The sequence below is a fragment of the Podarcis raffonei genome, chromosome 10, assembly GCF_027172205.1.
Source record: "Podarcis raffonei isolate rPodRaf1 chromosome 10, rPodRaf1.pri, whole genome shotgun sequence".
In the NCBI taxonomy this organism is placed as follows: Eukaryota; Metazoa; Chordata; class Lepidosauria; order Squamata; family Lacertidae; genus Podarcis; species Podarcis raffonei.
The window spans coordinates 55,319,418-55,338,013 of NC_070611.1; the positions used below are offsets into that span (position 1 = coordinate 55,319,418).

The 18,596-nt window shown below is 43.8% G+C and overlaps 1 protein-coding gene across 7 annotated transcripts in view; it reads left to right on the plus strand.

The window, feature by feature from the left end:
• DGKI (diacylglycerol kinase iota) overlaps positions 1-18,596 on the plus strand; it is a 240,341-nt gene that overhangs the window by 115,058 nt on the left and 106,687 nt on the right. For 3 of the 7 annotated variants that reach the window (XM_053407435.1, XM_053407440.1, XM_053407436.1), the window contains exons 4-10: positions 149-223; positions 4,649-4,705; positions 8,498-8,563; positions 12,544-12,615; positions 13,667-13,783; positions 17,780-17,875; positions 18,192-18,266. In XM_053407435.1, the coding sequence (XP_053263410.1) occupies positions 149-223; positions 4,649-4,705; positions 8,498-8,563; positions 12,544-12,615; positions 13,667-13,783; positions 17,780-17,875; positions 18,192-18,266 (558 nt within the window). The remainder of the gene's footprint in view (positions 1-148; positions 224-4,648; positions 4,706-8,497; positions 8,564-12,543; positions 12,616-13,666; positions 13,784-17,779; positions 17,876-18,191; positions 18,267-18,596) is intronic. The other 4 variants (XM_053407438.1, XM_053407441.1, XM_053407442.1 and 1 more) reach the window with 2 other exon arrangements.

Here is an 18,596-nt window from a genome sequence, read left to right on the forward strand (position 1 = left end):
TACCAAGAACTAACTTAGTTGGTCTTTAAGGTGCTACTGGAAAAAAAAAGAATAAAAGTGGGAGGGAGCGTGGAAGAGCAAGAAAAACGTTCACACCATATTATCTCCTCCTATATTGATGAGCATATGGGTACTATATATATTTCAGAAATCAGCTCTTCGAAGAAAATGTGCTGCTTGTAAGATTGTCGTCCACAATGCATGCATGGAACAGTTAGATAAGGTAAGATGGTGCCACCTGCTGGGATATTTGTGCCAGGGAACAAGCTTAGGCAAAAGTCCCTGTTATTCACTTGCATAATATTACTATATATGACATTTCGACCTGTATGGCTAATGCCAGGTCTTTTCACCATAGCAATAATTCTCCATCCATCATAAACTACCCCTACTCCTGCAGAAAGAAAAGAAAAGAAAATGTGAAGAATCTTTTAGTAGTGATGAATTCTAGAAGAGCAGCCATACTGGTTTGCAGGGGAAAGCAATGTCTCCAGGAACCTGCAGCATTTGTTACCTGAAAGTTTTTGTTGTTCAGAAATGCACTGAATGCAATGGGATGAATTAGGCTCCTGGTTATGGAAGCTTGTTCCACAAATTAAATGACTGGCCTTTCTACTGCCCAAAGGGCTCTCTGATATTATTTTACATCTGCAAGTTTTTGTGTTACCCAGAAATCCTCACTGGGTAGAATCGGGATGGACAGATTATGCAAGAGTCAGATTTTCTTTGGGGTGGTTTTTCTTTTTGGTCACATGTCCTTCTTTTTCTGAGTGCAGGAGGAAGTGGATTGGTATCCATGTAGGAAAGCCATTTCATAAGGAATCCTATGAATCCAAAGGGGTGATCTGCATTACTTTCTTGCACCAAGAGCAAAGAGACCCCTGGCATTTTAAACACCCATACACAATCAGCATAAAGACCCACCAATATGAAAATATACATGTAATTTACAACCCCCGCAGTAAACATTAATAATACTAGAACTATGAAAAATAATGCTATGGAACAACCGGTTTTAGTTTCAGTGCTATTTTTCATTGTCATATTTGTCCTTTTCAGGAGTACATTACAAGTATATTTTCATTTTTCAAGGTCTGTTTGCTGTTTTTGTTTGATACGCAGGGACCCTTATTGTATATTCATTCTGCTGCACCTTAACACGTTTACTGTAGCAGAAGCTTTTGTGGTCTGGAGAGGACTTTGGCCACATTCACACCATTCATCTAAAACACCAGAGTTCTCTGGGAAAAGGGATTGGTTTGTTAAACTACTCTGTAAATTGTAGCTCTGGGAGTAGGGTAGCCATATTTTGAAGAGCAAAAAGGGACACATTTGCCAACTTCTGCTTTTAACTATGGATCGCTATGACGACTATCGTTTTAAATACCTCTACCACATGCAGGCTATAGAAGCTGTGATATATTGCTAGTAGCAGTGTTCTTAACTTTCAACAAAATAACAACAACAACAACAAAAATAAAAATAAAAATACATATTGCTCACTCACTTGCCACATGAAAGTATTTGGGCTCATGTTTACATCTTTGTGCACAGAACAATTAAACTGTTCAACATGTACATATGGACTCTCCTTAAGGGCAGGGGAATGTTAACTTTTGCCCTTCCAGACTTCTTCTCCAAGATCTTGTAGCAGAGTCAGTGTCATTTTAGTTCAGCCACAAGAGAAGGGATTTCTACAGTATGACGCTAGTTTAAGGTGCTGCTCTGTTGTGATTCTCTGCTGCTAACTAGCTTAGCCGGGTGCCTTAGATCTGAGTCTAATGCACTAAAAAAAAATTCTTGGGTTACTGTAAACAAAAAAAAAAACCAAAAATCCCAAGCATTTTGCCAAATTAAAAAAATTGCCCAGACAGAAATTTTAATCCTGAAAAAGAGGGCATGTCCTGGAAAAAGAGGACACATGCCAACCGTATCTGGGAGGGAAATAAGAGTCTCCTGACAACTCCTAGCACCCTTAACAGACTACAACTCCCATAATTCTTTGGGGGAAGCCATGACTGTTTAAAGTGGTATGACACTACTTTAAATGTATAATGTGAATGTGGCCCTAATCTGATGCATAAATCAAAATTGGCGGATATGAGTGTAACATCAAAATACGCATGACTTCTTTTTTCTGTTACTGTGCAGAGCAGGGGAAGCATTAGAGGGTAGCAGAACAGCAGGTTCTGAAATGAAATGCTGGTTGAATTTTCTTGCTGACCTTTACAGGGACTTATAATCATTTCTTCCTACAAGTTCAGTACTGATGACATCTAGCGGAGAGCCACATGCCTCCAGACACAAAAGATTCTGAAATAGCCAGGTTAGTTAGTTTATAAAGGAAAGAAACCCCAAGGTCAATCCGGCATATAAATCTGCCTCAAACTTTATCTTGTGGCAGCGGCTAATCCATTGCCTGGCCCAGTGCCCAGCATCTAGGCTGAATTTTAAACAATATGATTACAATTTAGATAGCTTTCCTATCTTGGCAAGATCTATAGAAGGGTCAAAAGCTTAATGGTAGCATTTGAGGCGGCTTAACGGCTTGGAGTGGGGCACGCTGACATGCATTCTCCAGGCCATATGTAGGTCAAGAGTACTTGTATTTTTTGCTTGGTCACAGAATTTCAACTTTCATTTTAAGAAACAAACAAGCAAGCAAAAGTGACTCTCTAGGCTTCAGGGTTTCAGAAACAGGGTTAGACCCAGACTTCGCTCCCATGGGGTGGGCTGTCACACAGGATGAACAACTGAAGGTGGAGAAACTGTGTCCTTCCAGATGTCATAGAGTCATAGAATTATAGAGTTGGAAGGGACCTTGAGGATCATCTAGTCCAACCCCTGCAATGTCATTGGACTCCAACTCCCATCAGCCCCAGCCAGCATGAACAATGGTGAGAGATGATGGGAGCTGTACAACAACTCTGATTTGCAATATCTAGTTCTTGCTTTGGTGTCATACAGGTTGTACAACATACTCATATCATAATAGAGGCTCCCACCAGAAACTACAATTTTCCTCTATACTATATGCTTCGGAAGAATGTGTATTTCTAATGATTTCCAGCAGTATGCTCAATATGCCACTGTAAGAGACACAAGTATCTCAGAAGCCTGAGTTTTATGTTTGTTTTCCAGGCATTTTGCTGACATTAGCGTTTGAATTCTGACACTATATATGCACATCTGTCACTGTCAAGAGGGGATGAATGTTGTTCACGAAATGATTTATGAATTGTTAAATGCCTCAGCATAAAAACTTAGCTAGCAAACTAACAATAGCCCTCGTTAATGCATTTAGTCCTGTCTTATGACGTGCAGATGTGCTGTTTTTATTGTCCATAATGCAAAGCATGACATGTTTAAGAGGTTTTTTTTTGGGGGGAAGCATGAACTGTAATGATGAGCATTTAAAGAGAAGGGGGCAAGAATCAGAGGTAGAGCATCTGCTTTGTATCCAGAAAGTCCCAGGTTCAGTCCCCAGCATCTCCAGGTTGGGCTGGGAAAGACCCCAGCCTGAAATTCTGGAGCAGTGGAGTGTATGAGGTGTTTGGGGAGGAGAAGTACCTCTGGTAGGGAATACGTCATCCTCCTTCTGGGATAGTTTGTTCACCATTGGTCCCTACCCTGCACTCAGCTCTCACCTGTGGCTCCTAGAAGCTGTAAGCATGTGACAGCAGCCAAACTATGGACAATGGCTTCATCTGGCTGGCTCAACCAGGTGAGAGTAGCTGACGGGTCTCAAACTGTTGGTGACTTAGGGACTTCCTTTGCATGTGAAGACAGGCTCTGGCAGAGTGGAGAAGACCAATAGTGGGCCCAGTAGCCAGGAAGGTGGTTTCTGTACATGCCGTAGAGGGAAGTGAGGGACCAATGGGGCTGACCAGTGTGGGAAGGTAGCCCATCTTGGAGAAGGAAGGCTCTGATCCTAAACTTCTGCTTCCTTGTGAGATATCTTTGGCAGAAGAAATGGCAAAGGAGTGAACCCCACAGAAATCCAGAATAGAATCCCTAGGATGATGGGATGGCATCTTGTATGCCTCCTTCCTGCAACTCCTGCAGCCAAGCTGGTGCCAAACGTATTGCTCTGCGCACACACGACTGCACACCCTTGCTAGATTTTTGCAGCTGCTGGGCAGGTGGTCCAATGGATTCCTCCAGCAATCCTGCTGGATTGGCTAAGGCACCTTGTGGCTTGCAAGTAAATGGGGCAGCTGTTTCGTGGTGGCACTGGGCCCCTGCTCCAAGGACCAGGTCCAGAACAAGCATATCACCTGTACTCCCGCCAGTCAGCTGCCCAGTCCTAGAGATCCATTGCCATCCAACGTGGACCAATACTGAGTTTGTACTATACTGAGCCTGGAACTATAGGAACATAGGAAGTGGCCTAGGAAGGCAGACCACCGGTCCACCTAGCTCAGTACTGTCTACAATATCTGGAAGAGGTTCTAAAGGGTTTCAGGCAGCCCTACTGGAAGATGTCGCTAGGGATCAAAGCTAGGACTTTCTGCATTCAAAGTGGATGCTCTACAACTAAGTTACAGCCCTTTACCACCTCTTTGGGGTGCTTGGGAGGGGTGGCCTGTTTCATCATGGGGATAGGCCTGCCATTATTACTCCTGTCTTCTTGCTTCCCACCTGGCAGATTAACTTTCGTTGCAAGCCAACTTTCCGAGAAGGCGGCTCTAGATCTCCCAGAGAGGTGAGTGGTTTGTGAATGTTACCTATGAGTCTCTTTGCAGGATTGTGGCCCATAAGCAACTGCTTCGTTCTTGGGGGGGGGGTGCGGAGGGATACTTTCAGATCCAGTGGAGCTTTGGAAACTGCTTCTCTGCTTTTCAGATTCTCCTGGTGCTCAGCCTTCCAGGCTGCAAACCAGAGAGTGTTAATAATAATAATAATAATAATAATAATAATAATAATAATAATTTTATTTATATCCCTCCCTCCCCAGCCTGGGCTCAGGGTGGCTAACACCAGATATAAAACAATTGATTGAAATACAACTTAAAAAACAAGATTAAAATACAACATTAAAATGCAGCCTCATTTCAGAAACTCAAAAACTTTTTTTGGGATGAAAACATCGTCTTCACCAAGGCTAACTATCCAGACCGGTCCTACATGGGCCAGAAAAAAGCCAGGGAAGTCCCCAAGTAGGAGTTCCATCACAGAAGGAAAAAGGAAAAAAGAAAGAGGGGGAGGGGATCAAGTTAATTCCAAGCCAAAAGCCAGGCTGAACAATTCTGTCTTACAGGCCCTGCGGAAAGAAATCAGATCCTGCAGGGCCCTGGTCTCATATGCCTTTAAATCCTAAAAACAGCAGGCAAGCGCTGCCTTTCGCCTCCCTGGTTCTGCTGTGCATCCTCTCCTTCATCTCTTGTGACATGCAGGACTTTAGGAATGCCACATGGGAGGTGGAGATATTTGGTGGGGTTGAAGAAAGGAGACGGGGGAAGCACAGCAGAAGAATGAAAACACAGTGTCAAAGGTGCACTTGGCATGGTTCAAATGGGCTTCTTCAGCCCCCCCCGAACCACTTTAAAAGGCAGTTTTGCTTGCTGTCTGGGAGAAGTCTTAGACCTTGATTTGATTTCGATTTATTATATTTCTCTGCCACTTTTCATTCAAGTGAACCCCAAAGCAGCTTACGAAGAACAAATAATAATGATATAATAAAACATAATAGAGCATCACAAATACAGCGCAAATCATACAGAATAATTAACAAATCATCAGTGAAACAGATACGATGTGTAAAACACTGTTAACAAAGCAACAACAACTGAATAATAAGCCAAACAGTGGCTTTAAAGCAGAAGTCATTATATGATTAACAAATCAATGCAGCATTTATAATCTATAAAACAAAATAAACAACATGAAGACAATAGCAACCAAAAAATAAACTAAGCACTGTTAAGCTAATACACACTCTCCACATCTCCTTGACTCATAATTTTCATTTTATTTGGCTCATTAAAATACACATACATATAATGCCTGTGGCAGCAACTCCCTTTTTGAAGGTTCCTCAGGCTGCAGGTGGGGCAACACAGGTGAGAAACCAACCATGCCCTGGTGGCAAACAGTGTCTCCTTCCCCTCACAGTTCTTCCTCTGGAAACAGCTCCCTTATGAAGGCTTCTAGGGCTGGAGGGTAAAGCAAGGCAGGTAGAAAAAGCTATTGCCTGCTGGCCAACACAGCATCTCTCTCCCCTCATCAGATAATGTCCCAAATTGCTTGAGCAGAGCCTTGAAGAAGCTGCTTCAGTTGTCCACTGGGGAGGGGAGAAGAAGACCACGGGATCACTGTGTTTCATAAGCACTCTCCAGGACGGGGAATTCAGCCCAGAATGCTAGATACACTAGTTGTGTATCATTTGCTCCTGATACCTGCTTCATGAGAAACTGGGCTCATTCTGAAAAGAGAAGCACATTGCAGATTGATTGACAGCAGCATGGCTTAGTGCATATGTAGTCTTAGAGCTCATTCACACTTCCATTTGCCTATCTGCTTTCTCCCAGGAAAACCCATGGTTGACCATTGAATTGGAGCAAACATTGATTGGGTTTCCCGCAGTTTGTCGGTCATTTCGATTTAGTGCTACAGTATGTGTTCTCCAGGGGAAAGTGCTGAGACAAAGGCAAAACCACTTGGACTCCTATTTTTTAGGCATGGGATAAGCAGGAGTGTGGGCGAGCCCTCAGTGTCCCAAAGAACAGAAGTCCAGCCCAGCTCCTGCAAGGCCTATAGAGCAGTTTACACACAGGTCTGCTGCCCATGATTTTGCCTTGAAAGATGGAGTCAAGAATGTGGATTAGGCCTAGGAAGATGAGTAACCATGGAGCATAAATAGCTAGTAGATAATTCAGGGAGCAGGACCAAATCCTTCAGAAACCATCTGGTGCAGACATAGCCTTAAAAAAAAAATATCATTTAATTTTACTTTTAATTTGTATGCCACCTTTCTATATTACTATGTGCAAGGCGATTTACAACAACAGAATATACAACAAAGATCACACACCTTATAATATTCTGATCCAATGCGACAAAGTCATAAAAAACATAACTTTAAATTAAACAACTTATATCAAGTAAAGTAATATTCAACAATATATTCGAATATAACAGTGCACAATAAAATTAACTCACAAAGTATCAGTAAATAATAAACAGAAATTTGCTCTTAACAGTTACAATAAATGATTGCTAAACTATAACCAATAGAAATAACAGTAAATCACAATGCATAAAAAAAACCACACTACATGCAAAACCATGTGAAAGGATCAAACTGAAATTGCCTTGGTTGCACTGGTCGATGATCTCTGGTGGGCTAGGGACCGAGGTGAAAGCTGTTTCCTGGTCCTGCTGGATCTCTCAGCGGCCTTTAACTATTGACCATGACATCTTTCTGGACCGTCTGGAAGAGCTGGGAGCTGGGGGCACTGTTATGCAGTGGTTCTTCTCCTTTCTCCTGGGCTGTGTCCAGAAAGTGGTGTTGAGGGATGAGTGTGTTGAGGGGGCTCAGAACTTACAGGGTTAAGAGTTCTGAGTGATGACGCCTCACATTCTGAGGGCGGGCAGAGAACACGGAAGGGGTGTGGATTTCTCTGTGTGCTTTCAGTGAGTCTGCGTGTTAAGCTCCATGGAGAAAGGAGCAACGTGAGTCTGCGTTGCGGCTTGGGGAAGCAAGCAAGATGTCCGCTCGGTCTCCAGGCAGGAGATTTATAACTGTTGTGTTTTGCTAAGGATTAAAGACTTTAAGATAAGGACACTGCAGCGTTCAGCCTGAGTTATTGACTTCGCACGAAGAACGTTCAAGCTTCTCTTCCGCTGTGTTTTATGCTCTGCTGAGTCAAAGGTCCCGGGGGGAAGACCAGAGCTGCGCGAGGGAAGTGTGCCGGACCCCCCGGTCGATCTTGACCCCGAACAGAGTGTTCAGACTCCTGGGCTCTCGCTTGTGGGGTGCTTTAGGACTCCATACTCTCCCCAATGCTTTTCAACATCTATATGAGGTTACTGGGAGAGATCATCAGGGGGTTTGGGCTGCATGTTCACCAGCATGAGGATGATACCCAGCTCTACCTCTTCAAATCAGAACTATGGAAGGTAGTGAAGGACCTGTGTGAGTGTCTGAAGGTGGTTGGAGAATGGATATAAATAGTAAAATTATTATTATAAATTGTATGTGTGACACAACTTATATTTTTTAAAAATGGGATGTGGAGGAATACTGCTTTGAATACCAAAAGCCAAAATGCCTTATTTTATTCTCTGTTATGGAACATCTCTCTCTTATGTGTGCTTCAGAGAAGCTGACGGCTCCTATCCCTTCCTTTCTGAATTGCCTCCCAGCAATGCCAGCGGCGATCTCTAGGCTGCCATATGTGAATGGTGGCTTTGGAATGCAAAGTTCTGCACCGGATGCTGGGCTGTGTTTTCTTGTATTAATTTTATTCCTTGCTTCCACTGCCTCCCCCTGCAGAACTTTGTCCGACATCACTGGGTACACAGGCGGCGGCAGGAGGGGAAGTGCAAGCAGTGTGGAAAGGTAAGGATAATGTCGGGACCAGCACAATTCATCTTGCTGCTTGAAGATGAATCCTGCCTGCCACCACACACCCCAGAGTCCATATACATAGGCCGATCAGATTGGCAATTTATTTTATTGACCAAAAAAATATAAATCTCTGGGTGACAGATGCATTTTAAGCAGGTGCCTAAATGTCAGTACTGTAGGTGCCTACCTGATGTTCATTGGAAGCACATTCCAGGAGGAAGGTGCTAAAATGCACCGATCTTGATGGACAAAAGCTGAACCTTGGGAGCATGTGAAACTAAGGTGTCCCTCCTGAGGATTGAAGTGACTGGGCAGGGGGTATATAAGGTAAGGCATTCCCAGAAATAACTTGGTTCTCAGTTGTTCTGGGCCTTATAGCAAGACCTTGAACTTGTCCCAGTAACATATTGCCTGTTGAATCTTATTCCTTAGTGAATCTGAGGGCCGCAAGCAGGGTGTATGACAGGCCTGGGGCACATAGCTGTGGACTCTGACGGAGGGGAGTGACTCAGGAAGAACAGCCAAGGTGTTTTCTGCTGTTCTCCTCAGTTTCTGCCACCTGAGGCAATTGCCTCACTCTGTCTAATGACAGGACCGGCCCTGACTAATATCTACAGCATTTAAAGCTTTGTGTATCATTTATTCATTCAGTTCTCTAGTTGGCCATGCTCCTTGACATAACATCAATTCATTTTAAGGATTAGAGCTTCTCCCTTGTTCTTTTCCTTAATGGTTCCATGGACTTGCTCTGTCCCATATTCCACTCCCCCCTCCAGTTTTTTTTTAAACAAAATTGATTTCAGAAAGGAAGCATGTAACATTTGCTGTAGCTTCCAACACCTTTAGTTCATTTCCATCATATATAGTTTCTATTTTGCCCTTCATTGTCAGGTGATCTCAGGGTGTGATAAATAGCAACACACACACATACACCAGCCTTCCTTCCAACCTGGTGCTGTTTGAGTGTTTTGGACTACGATTCCCAACATCCCTGGCCATAGGCAATGATGGCTGGGGCTTTGGGGCTTGATGGGAGATGTAGTCTGAAACATCCAAAGAGCGCCAGGTTGGGGGTAAGACTATTCTAGGGGATATGAGTAGACTGGGGGGAGAGTTGGCCCCTTCTTCACACACACACACACACACACACACACACACACACGCATGCACTGTGCCTGCTTGAGACACATGAAAAGGGCATGCACATGATTCCACCGCTATGCACCAAGATCCCTGGATTTTACTTTAAATCCCTCTTCACCTGTACTGGCTGGGACTGATAGGTTTTGTAGTCCAAAGCACCATCTTAGGGAAGGCTGATGCACACAGTTCAATCATTTGGTAGAGCATTAGTAAACATGAAATAGTATGAAAGATAATAAGTCTGATTGCACAGTGTTCTGATATTGTGCACTGGCAACGCAGGAAGAGCCTTGCAGACTCAAATCTCAAGATTATGAGAGACTTACATGGTTCAAGAGCTGGAAGCCTTAATAAAGCCTTCAGCCCCTCGAGCAATTAAACAATATGATATTCCAAAATTGTTATCAATTTGAGGCTTTTCAAATCTGCTTAAATGCCAAGCTCATCTTTCCATGTTCATTACAGCCCCGGTTCTCAAGTTTAGTGAATTAGAAAAAAAATAAAATCAATTTGCAAGAACTGTGGAAAAGAATCAGAGTCCCATTATCTCCAAGCAGCATCTCTGCCTCTCGCATCACCCAGTCCTCTCAGCCTGTTTTGAATTATTACTTTTTTGTGAAGCAAGATAATTTCACCATCTTTCTTATTCTTTCTTCCCCCACTTCAAAAAAATACCCCAATAACATATCTCTTTATCTTTCTACGTGAACCAATTATAAAGTTCCTGCAGTTTTTGAAGCCTGGCTCTTCACTGCATCCCTAAGAAACAATTTCCTATTATATATGTGTGTGTCAGGCAGGAGTTTGGTAAAGGCAGAAGGTATTCAGATGCTGTCGAACCAGGCATAAGATACCTCCAGTTAGTGGGCCACTTTGCCAAGGCGTTGCTCCTCTGTCTTCCACCTAGTGCCATATATTATGTCAGGTATGGGGCAAGTAAGGATGTGACTGGGTCCAAGGGGTAGGAGTAGGAGGTGCTGTCAATCAAGTCCTGTGCACAGTGCTTTGCAAGCACTGGCATTGAGTCTGATGTCAGGTGATTGACAGATGGGAGGCTTTACCCAGTGGTCAAACTATCCCCACAGCGATGGGGCAGATAAGGCTCCAGTCTAGTAGCCAGATCCAGTTCCCCACACCTGTGTTGAAAAATGGGGAGGATTTGGGCAGAGACAGTAGCTGGGTTCCAGAGAGCATGTACGAGGTCCAAGTTTTGATTATTGCTGCTTGCAAATAAAGCAGGTCCTCTGGTTAAAGAGGGCAGAATACTTGGACATTTGCTCATGTCCCCAAATCAACAAGTGACCCTCTGTGCTCCTGCTCTTACCATTTCACAGTGTTATCATGCATAGACCTAGACAAGCTTCAGAAAAGGGCAACCAAAATGATTAATGGGATGGAGAGACTCCCCCCTGAGGAAAGGTTGCAGAGTTTGAAAATATTTTTTTATTTTCACAATTTATTTTCACAATTTTCACAATTGAATTCCACAATTTTCACAATTGAATTCCACATTTAATCACAGGAGTACTTCCCCCTCCCACCCCCAAATTCACAAATATCTTTTTCAAAACCTTATCTTTGAGGTTCTTTAGACCTCACGACTTCCCTCCATTCCCTCTTCTTGGTACTTTATATAGACAGAATTTGAGTTTGAGACTTTTTAATTTAGAGAGAAGGCAAGAGGCGACATGTTATAAATGTACGCATGGCATGGAGAAAGCGAATAGAGAAATGCTTTTCTCCCTCTCTCAAAGCACTGGGACTCGTGTACATCCAATGTTGGTGAATACAGAAAGATTCAAGACAGATGAAAGGATGTACTTCACGCAGCGCATAGTTAAAGTATGGAACTTGCTTGCACAGGATGCAGCGATGGCCAACAACGTGGATGACTCTAAAAGAGGACTAGACAAATTCATGGAGGAGAAGGCCACCAGTGGCTGCTAGCTGTGATGACTAGGCTCTGCTTCCAAGGTTGGAGGCAGTGATGCCTCTGAATACCAGTTGCTGGAAGTCACAGAAGGGGAAAGTGGTCTTGTGCTTGGGTCCTATTTGTGGGTTTCCCACAGCCATCTGCTTGGCCACTGTAAGAAAAGGATGCTTGACTTGACGGACCATTGGCCTGATCCAGCAGGGCTCATCTTACCTTCTTATTTCTGCTTTGCACAAAGTATGCAAGGAGTTCAGATGCAGCCAAAAAGAATTCTAAGTTTGCACGCCCCGCTTCTCCAAGGTTGGGGGAGATGACTGAGGATGCCGTGCTGGAGACTTCATCTGCAAAAAAATCCTGAAGGCATCAGGGCTTAGAAGAAACAATACCAGAGACTGGACATCTAGACTTAAGTCTCATTAACATTATGGGTGAATGGCCCATTGGTTGAAGTTTTCCCAGAAATGGATTCTCTTATGCCTCCGTTGCACCATTCGAAAAGCAGGGCCGGTCCACTCATAAGGCGAGCTGAGGCAAGTACCTCAGGCAGCAGGTTCCACAGGGATAGAAGATCTGACCTTCAGGGAATGCCTTGCTGTTGCTGCTACTGCAGCTGCTACTGTAGCAACAGCTGTGACATGCTCCTGGGAGGCCAGATCTGCTGTCTCCTTGGCAGCCCCCCTTTTTTATCTGCCCCTTGGTGGTCCTACCACAATTTAATCAAGGTCTGGTTGACAAAAGAGGAAGATACTCCCCTGTAGTCTCACTTGTAAGGAAAATAAAACAAAATGTTACCATGCATGCAGTACACACCAAACATTTTTTGGGGGGGAGGCAGGACAGCTGTGCAATGTGATTGTTAGGTGATGGATGTGATAAACTCACTTTGTCGTTACAGGGCTTTCAGCAAAAATTCTCCTTCCACAGTAAAGAGATTGTGGCCATCAGCTGTTCCTGGTGCAAGCAGGCAGTAAGTGACTTTTGCCCAGTGAACTGTGTGAGTGCCTGTGACCGTCTGGCCAGCATGGCTTGGATGGTTCTGCTTTGATTGCACAGGCAGCATCTTTAATAAGAAAAGATCCTGCGGGCAGGCTCTTCCTTGCTTATTTTGTTATTTTTCCACTCGGCTCTCCTTAAAATGACAAGTGAGAGGTGGACGTGCTGCATTCCTCTCCCACAAACATACTGAAGAATGTCTCCTTTTTCTTGAACTCATGGCACTAATAGGGCATTATTTTTCCTTTTATTTCCTTCCTTTGGTCCATTAAGATGATTGTTTATTGATACAGCATACAAAAAAACCTGGCAAGAGAGTCAGGAAAGGGGAAATGCAAAATATTGAGCATGCACAGAAGAGCATAAAAGCATTCATTTAAAGAAAAAGCACCTCATTTTCATAGGTGTCCCCCCCCCCGGTATATATTGCTTTGCAATCCCTGTGCTTAGTGGTTCCTGAGCCAAGCGGCTGGCAGATCCTTTTGCGCAGCAGTTCCCAAGCGCCTGGCAGCCAGCTGGTTGTCAGGTGTTTTGGAAGACCTGTTCAAGGGACTTGGACAGGCACCAATCATCTAATGCCATGATGGTGTCAGATGAATGTCCCACCTGCCTGTGAAAATTGGCTTGTGGGGATGGAGAGATGAGTATCTGGCCTGCTGGGTCCGAAAGATCTATGCCAGTGTGGTGTAGTGGTTAAGAGCAGTGGACTCGTAATCTGGTGAACCAGGTTCGATTCCCTGCTCCTCCACATGCAGCTGCTGGGTGAGCTTGGGCTAGTCACACTTCTCTCTGAAGTCTCTCAGCCTCACTCACCTCACAGAGTGTTTGTTGTGGGGGAGGAAGGGAAAGGAGATTGTTAGTCACTTTGAGACTCCTTAGGGTAGTGATAAAGTGGGATATCAAATCCAAACTCCTCCTCCTCCTCCTCCTCCTCCTCTTCTTCTCTCAGCCCTGTTTTACAACATTATTTTCTCTCTCACACCTCTCTCCCTGTTTCATTGGTGCCTCTCTTTTCCTTTCTCAAGTTTCACAATAAGGTCACCTGCTTCATGCTGCAGCACATTGAAGAGCCATGTTCCCTCGGAGCTCATGCGGCTGTTATCGTACCTCCCACCTGGATCATTAAGGTGAAGAAACCTCAGGTAACTGCATGCCAATGTCTGTTTTGACACTGCTGGTTGGCTCGCTTGGCTTAAACACCTGATAGTTTGCCAGACAGGTATGCTTCACTTCCTTTCGTCCACAAACCCACCACCTTCTGCACTCATAAGTGTTATAAGCCATTATCCAGTCTTTCCAGTTACTCCTTTGGGAGGATTCCTTCACCATATTGTTTTGGATTGTGGAGAACTAGAATACTAGGCTTCGTGGGGTCATTGTTGGAAGCAATAATGGAATTCTTCTATCCTTCTTCCCTCCCGTCTGAATGTAGCTGGAGGGGTGAGGAACTTCCAGCCCATGGGCTGAATTAGTACCACCAGGCTCCCCCATTTGGTCATAGGACAGGTTAAGATGCAGCTGGCCAGTGGGTGGTTGCAAGCCTAATATTAAGAAAAGAAAGAGGGGTAATCTATGACTTCATTATGGCATCAGGTGATTTCACATGTGTGTGGCTCCACCCACATGTCATATTTGGACCACGGTGTGTTTAGGGGGAGATAAGGATGGATCCAGTTTCCCGCTCCTGGAATAGAGTTAGATTTGCCAGATTGCATCCTGGAGATCCTGCCTGTACCTTTAAAGGTTCTGAGGCTGTTGGTTCAGGGCTGCATTTGCTCAGCTCTCTATTTAGGGCTGGACCAAGGACTTTTGCCGTCTGAGGCAAAGGATGAGATGGCTCCTTGCTGCCCATTCATCTGCCAAGACTGGGAGTTGAAACTGGTGATAGAACAGCACCCTCCAGCTTAGGGGGCACGTGGCAGGCCATGTAGCACACTCAGCCCTATGCTCCAACACCTCACCACTGCTTCCTGCCCCAAAGCATATGCCACCTGAGGCAGCTTCCTCACTCTGCCTAATGGTAGGGCCAATCCTGTCCCTACTCTGTCCCTCCACTGGTCCCTCCGTTCATGGTATCCTCTACTATCTGGTGGGTGTTTTTGAATGCTTAAGCATTTAGTTCTCTCTGGAAAGTGAGGGGTGTTTCCACCTCCTCCCCTGGTAACTTGTGTATATACATTTGGAAATGGTACCTTTGATTGTCAAGGGAAAGATGGTTTGGTATACTTTGACCTGAAGAAATTGGGTGAGATCCAATGTAGTATGAGTGGGCTTCTGCTTGCAAAATGGGGCTTCTCCTTCCTCTCCTCCCCTTCTGCATGCCCACAAAATCAGCTCCAGAGGGTTGGAACATATTTTGAGGACATTTGAAATGGGAACAGTAGAGGTTGGAGAAAATAAACCTGAAGTACCATTGCACAAGCAGATTCCGCTACACAAGATGGCTGACATCTTTGGATGTCTCTACTCTCTTTAGTTCAGTCTTCTGTGTACACAAGGTCATAAATGACCCAACAGGAACATTATATGTCTTCTTATCTTTAACTTTTTAATCCAAAAAGCAAAGAAAAACAATAACCAGTGGCTATGATTCACTTCCTGTGCCTGACAAGATTTGGAACATAGACCATTTGGCACTTTGCACTGGGGGGATAAAAGGTGGTTGGTCATCATGAAAGGGACTTTAACAACTGAGTCTCTTTCAAAGCAACCATCCTGGCCTGCCTTGGCAGTGTTTCCCCACCTTAAATATATCCAAAGAAGTAGAACACTCGCAGTGGATGGCTGGCCATGAGAAGAGGAATTTATAAAATTCTGAAACAGAAATGAAATGTTAGTCAAAGTCATTGTGACCACTAGATTTCTATTAGAAAGTGAAATTGTTCATCTAACTCACTTCAGCTTTACAACCCCACTATAAATGATTACCTTGGCCTAGGCTGGTTTTATTATATTTTTTTGGAATTGGTTTTATCCTTTTTTCTTTTTTTTAGTAAAATTGATTGTTTAAATAAATGTGCTTTTTATTGCTGTAAGCTTTTTTGGACTGGCTTTGCCTAGAAAAACAGCATACACATGTCTACTAAAATAAAATAAATATGCATGCCAATATATTTCAACCTTTGCCTAAAAGAAAAAAAGTGATTATTTGGCCTTTGTGGGTAATTATCTGCACAGGCTAAGTAATCACTTCCCCCTTTTTTATCTTCTATGCAAAGAGATTTGTACCTTTGGCATGCAGGGGTTTTAAATTATTATTTTCTATTCTTCCAGGCAATGCATAAAATAATATTTATGACACATACTCTTAGGTTTAATCAGGCCTCTCATATACAACACTTCCTTCCAGCCTTCCTGCTATAATCTGAAATGGTATTTCTTTCTGTTAAATGCAGAGGCATTTCCCATAAATTGTGATTAAAATATTAAGGAATCCTGAGATAGAAAAACCTGGGCACATGAATCCATTTGTTCTATGTATGCTTATGGATGTGCAAAGATGTACACTCAGAGACACTCACACACATTAGTGTGAAAGAGAGGACCATGTTCCATCAGGTAAGATACTCCTGACATTATGCTATTGTCAGGGAGCCAGGCCTGACTAGTGAAAAAAATATATGTGTCCCGGAGAGAAGGGGAAGGAATCAATTAACTAAACAGTACGTAGACAGATCCCAGGTAGTCTGATGAATGAGTACAGAATCTGCATGTTCCATGTTCTTCTGAGTAAGGAATGCACATCTTATAGTTTTAACAACACATGATATGAAAAAAATCAAATTTTAAGTGGCATCCAGTTAGCCTGACTTAGAGAGCAAGAGTGCTTCTGGCAAGGTTTGTGTGACCTAGAAAAGCAAGAAAAGTTCCTACCTAGCATGACTTATAAGTCATAAATTTCTGGGATATTTAGAGCACCTAAATATTTCACCTACAAGGGCTGAGAAAAGCAGGGTGTATGCTTCTTTCTTTGGCGATCACTCATTGCGTGGAGATGGATGAGGCTGAGCCTTGCTCACTTCCATACTTGGTTTTTTTAAAATAAAACTTGTCTAGGTACTTAGTTTTGCTGCATTTTTGTTGGTAAGAAATTGGGTTAAACCCAAATTCATGACTTGGGTTTTGTAACGGCAATAGTAAGCCTTTGGGGGAAATCAGACATGTTTACAATATCTATAATTTTCTGTGTATTTCTTTTACACAGTTCCCTCAGGTGAAACAAGCATAGGAAAGTCACCATTGAGTGTTTTCATCCTGAAATCCACCTGCAATGCAATGTTAATCTATTACAGTGTCACAAGAGCACGGGACACGCGGGAGGAGGAGAGGCGGGGAAAGCCCATTGCTGTCGCCAAAGTCTGTATATGCTGCCTCCCACTGTCAGAGCTCATCAGTTGAATCCCACCCAATACATTTCCACCATAGGCAGGAAGCTTCTGACTAGGTGACTTATGTGGCTTTCCAACTTGCTGACCAGGGGAAGCTTCAAGACCCCCACTTTTCTTTCTTATGATTATCTTTAAACTGGACTCCAGCCAGCCAGCTCTTCAGATACAGGAATCCCTTCCAACAGAGGGTTGTCTTCATATATCCCTTATCCCTTCGAATAGAGCAGTAGCCATCAACCTTTCAGACCTGGGGCTCTCCTTCAACCCAAATGTTGCATTTTGGGATCCACACCTTAATCATTGTTATTTTTAACCATATATTTGTATGGTGGCAGTGCTGCTGTTGTGGCTCTTCTTTGATCTCACAGGTAGGTCTCTCACACAGAAAAAAGGTGGACCCTCGGAGCTCTCACCTGGGAGCTTCCCTTTCTTCTCCCTGTCTCCCATCCTGCCTGGGAGACCTTCCCTTCCCCTGCCTGACCCACAGGGTCCTTCACCAGCCAGCTGTCATCTTCATCTGCGTGCAGACCTTTCATTGACCCAGAGTAGAGGACATCTGAAGGGGAAAAGAGAGAGAAGGAAACAGAAGCAAAGGAGGGAGAGAAAAAGTAACATCACACGAGGCTTCTTTGGAAGGGAGCGCACAGTAAAGTGGGAGTGGCGTAGCTTGGAAAAGAATGAATAAGTACACCAATAAATCCCATGAGGCTCAGCTCGTTTTATCTTATTCTGCTTCACCTTTTTACACAGATGGTCTCCACATTAGGAGACGAACCTGATTGGGCGGGAGACTGGAGCCCCGGAAGGAAAACGGGCGTCTCCTACCTGAATTGGGAGGGTTGGCAGGTACAACATGTGCTGTTATGTGAGTCTATGGGAGCATCTAGTATTCTTCTCCCTCGCAGCCTTGGAAAGTCTCCAGTTCTGAAAGTACCAGTCTGGTGGTCTCAGTCAGTGTGTGGCTTTCTCCATAACCGGTGGTGTGACAGTGTCAAAGCATGAGGCGCATGTCTTTTTCAACCCACGCATGTGTGGTGTTATCATTCTCCAAAGGTACTGCCACAGAGGTGTTTCTTATAGGGATACTTTCCTTTTCAGTTTGTTCTTTTTAAATACTCTTCCCCTTCTCCTCCCTCCCCCCTTAAAAAAAACATATATACAGAATTCACTGAAAAATTCGACCAGGCGGAAGAAGAGGACGTCTTTCAAGAGGAAAGCCAGCAAAAGGAGCAATGAGGTAAATCTTTAATGCACACTTTAAGGGTCTGACATTCGCTGGGGTTCCTAGAACTATCTGGGGGCCTGACAGGTGGCTGTAGAGGTATCAGAAAAAGCTAGGAGGTTCTCTGAAATGTAAACTCTTGATGTCATAATCCTGTCAGTCAATGGAGAGCGTTTTCAGTCTCCACTGTTCCCAGGCCAGATATATTTTATTATAAACTGTAGTAGCTGAAGTAATGATTCTTGTCCCTCTTCCTTTTGAGTGTGCAGTTACAGGACTGATAATGAAATCCAAGAGGATAAATTCTAGTTTGTTATGGAATCCCACAAAGAAACAGGGGGAATG